Genomic DNA, 10,685 nt, shown 5'->3' with positions numbered 1-10,685 from the left:
AAAAATGGCAGCACTTCATAGTTGGCGGTTCGTGGCAGCACTGGTCACCAACAGAAACCAAGTTGGCAGTTCCAATCACTTAATCGAATTTTAATTTGAAATTCCAAATATCTTTCCTAAGGATATGGTTACTTATTATAAAATAAATTAAATCAGTTGCCTAAACAAAGGGTTTTACGTTTTATACAAATATTTCGAAGAACAGAAACGCGGGATTAGCCGCCACATTACCAATCATCAGTCTGAAACATTTTATCCTGTCAAACAACATATCAATTAGAAACTACTTTCAAATAAACAAAGCTAATGTTTTCGATTACCTTTCAATTTCAAAATTGTGTTACAAAGCGTACTCAGTAATGGTTTTTTCGTCCTTATTAAAAGGGGAAACCCCCTAAACCGATAACCTCGATTTAAATTCCATGGCGTTGCCACGTTGCAATCAACAAGTACCTTGGTGTGACCAGAAATTAAATACTCATATTTTGGTGAAAAAGGATACTACCATATAATTGGTGGGCATAAAATATTAAGAAACTGGCAATTTCTTAATATTTTTACATAATTTTTTACATAAAACATAAAAGGCGGCATATTTATTTAATATTCAAATTTAATTGTTATTGGTGTTTCCAGGTTGCAACATGTTGTGTGTTGTGGAGTGAGGAGTATCGAACATCTCACTCTCTCGCAGCCTCGACATGTTTGACAATCCTAGTGTGACCAAAGATAAAATATATTTGTTTTGGCAAAAAAAAGATACTACCATATTCGTTGTGGGCAAATAAAATGGAGAAACTGGCAACACTTGCCGTAATTTTTTTGGACCGAGACGTACATACATATGTTGCTGCCAAAGTGGAAGTGGAAATAGGAAAATATTAATAACTGTTTGCCAAGTGTTTTGGGGATACGGTTTATCGGTGAACGACAATTTCGGTGCCCCGCCAGCGGTATTGCATGGTCGTTAAGTGGTCGTCCAGCCCAGCCAAATATCAATATCAAGTTACCCCATCGCGGATACATAGCTTTTCACACAAGAGAGCAGTAGCAGCCGCAGCACCAGCAGCAGCAGCGCAAAATTTTGTTGCCAACAAGACTGTTGGGGCCATTGTGTGCAGTGTGAGTGGGTCGGGACTCGTAATCGCAGTATCTGGTGTAAAGAAAATCGCTTGGCCCTATTTGAGCATCGCGATAACAATTTAAAAACAAGCGTTAAATAAAAGAAAAGAAAAAAAAAAAGTAAAAGAAAAATCTTATTGAAAACCAGAGGAAGCGAGAGCGAGCTAGTTTAGCGAGCTGGCGAGTGAACGAGTGAGAAAGATATGTATTGCATTTGCGCTTCGTTGTGTGTGTGTGTCGTTCGGTAAAAGTCGGTAAAAGCCTTTCCTCTCCAACTCTCGAAGAAGAAAATCGTGAAAAAACAGCGGCAGGCAGGCAGCAGCAGCGAGGAATTAAATAATAATGCGTTACATCGATGCGGTAGCCAGCCCCCAGCTACTAGCCTAGGCTGTTTACTCTTCTTATTGGGAAAGAAAAGGAGGCGGCGAGCGGGAGTGCAGGGAGTAGGAGCAGCCACATTACATACATATGTACGCCTTTTTGGCCCGATCGGAAATTGAATTTTATTGGTAAGTATAAGAAGAGTCAGCAAATCAATACTTTAAGGGGCTGCCATTTCGTTTCGTTTCATTTCGTTCGTTAGTTTTCCTTCGTTGGGCCATTCGTTGGCGTTGGTGTCTGCGCCTCTCTTTCCAGAGAGAGGAGAGCGCCCGCGAGCGAGAGAGCGAAAGAGAGACAAAGCTAGAGAGCGCCCCCGCTACCCTGTCCCTCCACCCACAACCCGACCCACCCAAGACAAAATAAAATAAAAGTTAACTCTGTGTGCGTGTGCTCTGTAATAACGAGTACAATTTTCTGCACATACAAAAAATAATAAGTAAAATAAAAAAAATTCACATAAATTTATGGAACAATTGTGTCTCCCTCTCCCGTCCGCCCTACCGCCCGCTCTCTTTTTTAATATTTTCTTTTTTATTTAAAAAAACTATCTCCGCGAGTGATTCGGTGGTTGTGTCTCAATTTTTTAACAAAAAAAAATAAGAAACAGTTGTTTTTTTTCTTCGCGGAAAGGGAATTTTTTTTGGTTGCGCGTAGTTTGTATTTTTAGCCAGCAAGCTCCTTTCCGAAATTATTTATAACCCCCCTCGAAATGTTTCCACGCAACCATTTACGTGATAATCTTTTAATTTTCCACCTCCTCTTCTTCTCATACTTTTAAATTCTTTCTTTCTTATTTTTTTTTATTATTATTACGAAGAACCAAGTATGCGCGAACTCTCCACTTATTTTGGTGTGTAAGTTCCCACGGCAGCTACTTTTCCACTTTTGCTTACGTATTTATGGATGTTGTGGAGTGCGTAGGTCGGTGGGCGTGTGCCTCCCACAGTCCTTCTTATACAGGGGGCGTGGCAGGCTGCCCAATTAATTCAGATCAATAAAGCACTAGTTTATGTCATTTTTATTAATAATTTTTGTAATTTTTTCCTTCAAAAGTTATAGGAAAGTGTATACTAAGAAGTGACCAACCCGGCCAAGTTCCCAGTTTTGTTTAAAAATAATAATAATACTAAGAAAATAATAATAAAAAAGTGAGCAATGAGTGAGTGCGCGAATCGAATAGAACTACTCGTAGTGGAGCTACTAAGGAGCCTCCTAAACGGCGATGCCTCCTTAAGGATACCCCGCAACACCACCCCCACCACTAGGGACCACCGACGAGTCTCGTACAACCATCGCAGCAGCCGACACTCCTTCTGCCTGCTGGTCTACCTCCTGGCCCGCACTCATAGCCTCCAGGTGCACGGCGGCAGCTACACCGTCCGGGGGCTGTACTACGGGGACCCAGAGCTGTTCCTGTCCCAGAACCGCATGGCCAGAGCTCGGCTGGATGTCTGCCGGATGCTTAGCACCTCTCCCATGCACCTGGGAGTCCTGGCGGCCTCTAAGGGCCTCGTAGCAGGTGAGTTGGACACCCCATGGATGGACCTACTCACAGCTGGTTACTCTTTCCAGGCGACGTCCAGTTCCTGATGACCAACGGCGATGTCCTGGACTGCAGTGTCTACGGAGGAGCTGTGACGCTGCCTTGGAATCCCGAGAACGTGGAGAGGATGGAGACGCAGGCGGAGCTGGTGCTTGTAGTGGAGAAGGAGTCGGTCTTCGAGAGCCTGCTGTCCAGGAATATCTTCGCCACCTTCGGCCGCCGCTTCATCCTGATAACCGGCAAGGGATACCCCGACTGCTGCACCCGGCGGATCCTGCACCGCCTGACGGAGGAGAACCACCTGCCGGCCTACATTCTGGTGGATGCCGATCCCTTCGGCATCGAGATAATGCTCGTCTACCGCCACGGCTCCCAGGCAATGAGCTTCTCCAGCCGGGGATACACTACCCCATCGCTGCGTTGGATAGGCCTCCATCCCTCGGAGATAGCGGCCCTCGGCGGTGGAGCCGTTGCCCTGGGCACCGGCGACAACAAAAAAATCAATGACCTGCTCGCTCGCAGCGGTCTGGAGGCGGGCGTGCGCCAGGAACTGCGCATGCTGCGGGAGGTTCAGCTGAAGGCCGAAATCGAGAGTGTCATATGCTTCCTCTCAGAGGACTATATTCCGAACAAAATCAAAAGGAAGTTGTTTCTCTAGGACCTGGAAGGCTAGAGATGGCTGAAAGAGGAGTGTGTGGAGTGATTATTTTAAGTTATTAGTTAATAATTGTTAATAATAGTTTTAAGACTCTAGAGATCAAATACATCTGTCTAATTGGTTATAAGTGTAATTAAGAACCACCTGCCAAGTCTAAGAAGGCTAAATACACGACTTGTGGAACTATTCCCCTCACTGTAGTTACTCCAATCCCCTCAGATAGTTCCTGTAATCAGTTGTAATGACTTTTAATTGGCCATTATTGGGAAGATATAGTTAAGATACTTTTGTTCCAAATACTCTGAGCTTGTACTGACTCTACTTATTTCATTACAGATGTGAAGAACCTCCACAGATGGTAGAAACCCCTGGGGCATTTGACTTATCTTGAGTGGCGGAACCCGAAAGACTCCTCCTAACTTGAAAATACTCGAATCTCACCATCGTTGTGAATCAACACCAGCACTGAGCCATCGCACAGAAGTTATCTGGAGAGCGAATCGGATTTAGAAATATGTCGACAGCAATGAGAACCACACTGCAGCCAGTTCCTGAAGCCCTGACGGCGGACAGCGTCTCCAATGGCACTTCGTCCGGTGTTGCCGCGCCGGCAGCGCCAGCGTCGAGTGCCACCTCGACTGCGGCACCGCCACTGGCCGCCGTCTCCAGCACAACAGCCACCTACGCCACCAACTCGATCAGCACATCCTCGCATTCAGTCAAGGATCAGCAGCTCCAGCAGCAGCAACAGCATGATTCAGCCAATGCCAACATAGTGTCACTGCCACCCACGACAACGTCAGTCGCCAATCCCACGTCCTCAAACTCGGCCACCAACAATAGTAGCACTGCAGCCACGCCCACAGCCAACTCCGGAGCGTCGGCGGGTGGTGGGGGATCGGGTGGAGCGGGTTCAGTATCTGTGACACCGGCACCCGTGTCGGTGGCATCCGCCAACACCAATACCAACCACTCGCACCAGCACAGCCACCAGCACCACCATCATGTGGCCAACAACATGACCACCGATGGGGCCAGGCTCTCGAGCAATAACTCCTCGGCGGTGACCGGCGGGTCGGCGATCAATCATCACCACCATCATGCCCCCGGCAGTGGGGTGGCGGTGCCATCCGTGAACAAAAATGTGCTTAGCACCCACTCGGCTCATCCCTCCGCCATCAAGCAGCGAACCTCCTCCGCCAAGGTGAGTTCTTACTCCGTTTTCTGACTCTAATCTTGTAACCCGTCCTTGTCTCCGATTCCCTCCCTTGGGGGGAACCATGTCCAGCATTCGGTCGTCATATATTTCTATAGCTCCATGGCTTGGGTCGTCATTACTGCCTCTGTATAGTGTCCATAGGGTGAGCCGCTGTAATGATTTGGTGATTCATTTTTAGTCACTTTTCGAAGCTAATTATTGTCACTTTTTGCGATTTATTGCTCATACGTACTGTGATCCGGCTTACCTGGCGTATGAGTAATATTTATTTCTTCGAAATGCATTAGATAATTAATTTTAAGCTTGATTTGTTAATAAATCTTTGAATTACTTTAATCCGAAGCGTTATAGAGGTTCACCCTTATGTCCCGTAATCAAAATATTTTACAGTTACTCGTTGGGTGGGAGAGGGAGAGGTATTTATACGCCATCATCTTCCATGTATGTGTTTTACTAGAATACTGTTATATAGTATCTGTCTCATGGAATTCGCAATTCAGAATATTAAAATAATTGATTGTTTTTTAATTTCTTTTCGGGAAATGGGGTCATGTTTTAGTAATCCATTAGCCACTAGCATAGTGGGTGGTGGAGTGGGTGGTTATCCACTCCTTCCTGCTAATGGAAAGCCATTGAGAAGCCAAAGTACTTGCTAATTAGTAATCACAACATGTTCCAAAATCCAGTGAGTCAATAGAACAGTCTACGCTGGTCTGCTCTGCTCTGGTCCATTCACAAATAAAAAATATAGTATTTAAGCCATTATCGATAATCCCACTGTACTGGCTCCTCTCTCTCTCACTCTTCCTCTCTCTTTGTTTCCAAATCCGTGGGATTTCTCTCAAAACAAACATGTAACTGTTTTGATTTTAAATATTCCTACAAGAGAGTGTGTGTGCTTTTATCCAACACTGTATGGGTGTTCGAGCTTAACAAGCTGTCTTTGTGGATTTTATCATGGTAGTGGGAGAGGGGGAAATAGTTAACAGGAATTATAAATTATTAAACTATAAAGTTATTATATCAATTCTATTATTGGATGGATGATAACTGTAACTAAATCTAATTCATCATTCCTAATGGGTTTCCCCATCTTTGTCTCTATCTCTCTCTCTTTGCTTTTGTAGATTTCTTAATTTTTTTGCCAAGCTCTGCATATTCCTTTTGCCATTCTTCGCTTTTAATCTTTTGTGGACTTCAAGCTTAGCTTACAGGCAGAACTCTCTCTGCGGAGATCCCTTTTGCCAAAAGCTCTTGAGTGGGTCTCTGGTTGAAGTTTCTCAGCAGGTTGTTGTTATGATTCACCTGCATTTTTTTTTACCTTCGGCTGCAGACTGGAGACTGGAGACTGCATTCGGTTTATAGGGTGTGTCGGTGGAGAAACAACAACAACAACGACGACGACCTTCCCAGGCAGAACTTTGGCGATATATCGGCACTGGCATTTGTAGTTGCAGAAAAAATGCCAAGCTCGCTCGTTCGCTCCCTCGCCACATCCACAGAATTGCCTTCCACAAAAAACATCCACAGTGGAAGCCAGCGGCGGGGGCCATCAAAAGCTTGTTTTAGTATTAAGTTCCACTTCATTCGTGTGGTCACCGTCGCGTTCGCAGCGCGTTGTTGTCATTATCCGTCGCTCTCCACCGATATCGTGTGTCTCAGTAGCTATATAGCTGTATCGTTATCGCCATAGCGATGAGTTGACTCCGGGATTTGTTTTTTTTTTCCTCTTTCTTTCTTTAATTTTTGAAATTTTTCATAAATCGCCTCGACCGAACCGAACCACCTATTATCGCACAAGGGTACGCGGGAGGTTGTTGTGCGAATAACAGCCATTACGTCAAAATAATAAATATAATACAAAAGAGAGATTATGAAGCGTAGTAGATTGTGATTTTAATCCCAAATCAAATCAGAAATAGTTACAACATCCGCGAGATAAAGAGCATCTCGGCTGCCTTCCGAGCTAATCTGATCAGCGAGCTTAGAATGAAATCAAGGGCATGAGTACGCAGCTTAGAATAAGCAGGCCCCAATTGAGTGTGCCACAAAGGGGGCGGGGAAGGGGTGGTGGTGTCCAGGGGTCACGGGAATTTCAGTCTCTAAACGCAAAACACACACGCACGTGTCAGCTGGGTCTCGGGATCGGGTCTCTGGTCTGCTCGATTTAAAAATAAATTCGATTAAATAGTGTTTCTTTTCCTTTATTTATTTTTTAATTTATGGATGAATTTCAAAGCCCAGCTGAGCTTGTGTGTGTGTGTGTGTGTGTGTGTTTGTTGTTCCGCGTATAAGTGTATCTGTGTGAGTGTGTTGCAGTTCCAGATTTGAGATACCACTTCATCTCGCAGATACATTGAAAAGTGAGCCAATTGCGGGTGATAAGTTAATTTAATTATAAAGTACGAAAAAAAAAAAAAGAAAACAAGTAGTGGTGGTGCAAGCGAAAGAATGAAAGCGGAATGAAATGGAAAAAAATGAACAAATTCCCACCCACACACTAACAGTTAGCCTAGTACGCGATAGTGTTTGTTAGTGTGTGTGTAAGTAACGCTTAAAGAACGTAAACGAGGTAACTAGAAGAAGAACAGCAACAACAGCCTAGCTGCCAGAGTGAGAGGGAGATGGAGCACAAGAAACAGCTTTTGCTTTTTTTTTTTGCTCTGCTCCCCATCTCTCTCTCCCTCCCTCCCCAGCAACGTGTGGGGCTTCATCGTTGTCTCTTGACGTTGTTATTGTTGTTGTTGGTCATCTATCTGTATCTGCGTTTTCGCCTTCGTACCCAACGGGCGTGCCAAGGCTTGCGATCCACACACTAACACTGAGACAGTTAGACCGACAGAGAAACTCTCCACAGAAGCCAAGCTGGAACGTGGAGCATGTGGAACTTATCGCGAGTGTCTCCGTCACACACACACAAACACGCACACAGCCATACAAGTGTAAAGTGCGATAACTGATAAGAGAGCGACAAGTGTCTGTTTCTATCTACAACCCAACCACCCACCCGCCGAGCAGTCGCCAGAACCCCACCCCACCCCACCTAGTCTCCAGTGCGTCATGTAAGCAACAAGTTTGCAAAAAAAAGAAAAATAGAAAAGAAAGAAAGAAAAGAGAAGAGAAATAAGGGGAAGAAAACAGAGATTATAATTCAAATTAGTGGGATGCACTGAGAGAATGAAAAGAGAACAGGTTTCTTTTTATTAAAAGATAGAAAAAATAATAATAATCTCTCCAATTAATTTCTCAAAAGTGAAATTACAAAACTCTAAAAAATTTAATAATTAAATGAATGTGAATAATTTTAATGAAAAAAAATAAACAATAAAAAAAATAATAAAAATACCAATGAGTCAGTTTGCTAGTTTTTTTTTGTGGTTTTTAGATAATCACATAGTGCCTCATTAAACCAGCTGACTAACTAAAAAAAGGCAATTATTATTACTCTGTGAATAAAAATAATAAAAAATAAATAAAGGAAAAAAAATAAATAAAATAAGCTGCCTCTTTGTGCTCTAATAGAATTAAACAACAAAGCTAGTGTATAGTGAGTGCCCCTAAATTGTGAATTGTGCTCGGGACTGGGATTCGGATTTAAAGATTCTTGAAATCCCCACATCGCCATCGCATCCATCAGATACTATCTTTATCTCGATGTTTACGAACGAGAGTCGCGGCGAGAAACGAGGAAGGAATATGTGTCACAGTCTCGCTCTAGCAGCAGCCGCCGGTCCAATAATAATCGCCATCATCGCCCCCTAAATACACAAGAGAGGCCAGAGACCAAAGACCAGAGAACCACCCACTCACCCACCCAAAACAGCCCGAACCACCACCAATAGAAGCAGCACCATCATGGGCCAGACTTCGAGTCACCGGCAGACCCACTCAAGCAGTGGCAGCCACAACAACAACAACAAAGAGGAGCCACAACTAGCCACAAACACACAATTTGGCAACCGGCGCACTTCGACGCGCAAGTCCACCTCTTCGAAGCATTACCCAACACTGGTGGTGCAGCCGTTGCGCAAGGACGAGCTCTCCCTGTTGCGAGACTCCCTTCTGCGCAATGGCAGCATAATGCGCAAGAATCCAGAGCGGCGACCGGTGACGATCAGTGAACTGAAGCCAGCCGGTCAGGTGGCTACTGGTGGTGGTGGTGCTCTGCCGGTAACCGCCGAGGAGGCAGCGGCGGGGGTGGCGGGCAGTAGCAGCAGCACCACCCAGTTGATGGCCTTCCAGTTGCCGGTGGATCGCAGTGCCAAGACGGATGACCTGGCCGCAGATTCCTCCGATGCCGGTGCCGCTCCTAAGGAGTCCAGGAACGAGTTCTACATCGTGGGAGATGGCTACCATCGGACGGATCACTGCTACTACCGGAGTCCGAATGGGGACTACCATAAGTTACCCTCGGATTCGTTCCACAAGATGTCTGAGGGCTGTTTCGTGCGGATGGCGGATGGGGCCTTTCGCCGGCTGGAGGTGCCCAGCAAGGCGCAGATTTCGAGGCGATCCTCCAAGGCGGAGGAGATCGGCGGAGGCGGCGATGTCGCCGGCAGTGCCGCCACCAATGTCAAGAGCCAGCTGATGAGGTTCATCAAGCGCTCGAAGAGCCACACACCCGCCACACTCGCCAAGCTGCAGAAGGAGAAGGAGGAGGCCCGGGCGGAGCGCAAGCAGCGCCTGTCCAATGCCATCCACCAGAAGAGCCTGGCGTCGGGGAATGCCACATCGGCGGCATCCAGTGGAGGAGCAGCGGCCAGCGGTGGCACAGTCAGCAGTCGGAACAACAAGATCGTGGTGACGATGATCGAGAACGGCGGCCTGCCCATTGTGGCCACCAGCAAGGCGGAGAGGCCCAAGGCCAAGGAGTCCGCCGCGTCCAGTGAGAAAGCCAAAGCCTCGAGGGTATGTATCGGATTGGATGGGAGGGGTATTAGGGCGGGTACTACCCTAAGATTAGGCAGGATTTTAGGGGACTTGGGGGAGTAGAAGTTTTAGAACCCAAACACCACTTAACCTTGCCACTTTATTCTTGGGTTTTTCGTGATTTCGGTTTCCCCTTAAGAGCCATAAAGCTCTCCCTCACTCACTATCTCCATTCTGGGTGCGGATATTGCGAATTGTTGTTCCTCAAGTGTTCTGTTTCCATCGCTCCTCCTACCTGCCACCCGTACTGTTGCCACAAACTCATTACTTCTAATCGCCATCACTATTTCGTTCTGGTTTCGGTATCGGTTTCTGTTTCTGTTTATCGCTCAATCGATAGATTATCGATGGACATTTAAATTGTCATTTAAATCGATAGATTATAGATTGATATTTACGTTGTTTGTTTCTGTTTGTCACGCAATCGATATATTTATCGAATATATATATTTTTTCATTCTGTTTGTCACACGATCGATAAATTATCGATTGACATTTACCTTCTATGTTTCTGTATGTCGCATAATCGATATATTATCGATTGAGATCTATATTATTTGTTTCTGTTTATCGCACAATCGATAGATTATCAATTGTCATTCATATTGTTTGTTTCTGTTTTTCATACAATCTATGGATATCGATTAAAATTTACATTCTTATATTTATCGATTATTTATATTGTTTCTTTCTGTTGGCGCAAAATCGATGTATAATCGATTCACATTTACATTCTTTGTTTCTGTTTGTCATACAATCGATAGTTTATCGATTGACATTTACATTGTTTTGATGAAGGATTTTGTTTTATTTCAGATTTTTGTTTCCCCCAC

The 10,685-nt window shown here is 45.0% G+C and overlaps 2 protein-coding genes across 9 annotated transcripts in view; both read left to right on the top strand.

Moving 5' to 3' along the window:
• The first annotated feature begins 774 nt into the window (after positions 1 to 774).
• Positions 775 to 10,685, top strand: part of LOC6494581 (MAP/microtubule affinity-regulating kinase 3) — a 28,185-nt gene continuing 18,274 nt past the window's right edge. For 5 of the 8 annotated variants that reach the window (XM_032450530.2, XM_032450527.2, XM_032450529.2 and 2 more), the window contains exons 1-2: positions 775 to 1,631; positions 4,041 to 4,908. In XM_032450530.2, the coding sequence (XP_032306421.1) occupies positions 4,219 to 4,908 (690 nt within the window). In that variant the 5' untranslated portion in view covers positions 775 to 1,631; positions 4,041 to 4,218. Of the gene's footprint in view, positions 1,632 to 4,040; positions 4,909 to 6,473; positions 6,726 to 8,198; positions 9,832 to 10,685 lie in introns of those variants that run through there. The other 3 variants (XM_032450523.2, XM_032450522.2, XM_032450524.2) reach the window with 3 other exon arrangements.
• LOC6494579 (meiotic recombination protein W68) lies at positions 2,364 to 4,032 on the top strand. The gene is made up of 2 exons (XM_032450534.2): positions 2,364 to 3,022; positions 3,076 to 4,032. Exons 1-2 carry the CDS (start codon positions 2,659 to 2,661, stop codon positions 3,702 to 3,704), a joined length of 993 nt encoding a protein of 330 aa, XP_032306425.1. The 5' UTR covers positions 2,364 to 2,658; the 3' UTR covers positions 3,705 to 4,032.

The sequence above is a fragment of the Drosophila ananassae genome, chromosome 3L (assembly GCF_017639315.1).
Source record: "Drosophila ananassae strain 14024-0371.13 chromosome 3L, ASM1763931v2, whole genome shotgun sequence".
In the NCBI taxonomy this organism is placed as follows: Eukaryota; Metazoa; Arthropoda; class Insecta; order Diptera; family Drosophilidae; genus Drosophila; species Drosophila ananassae.
This window is presented reverse-complemented; position numbering and strand designations above follow the sequence as displayed.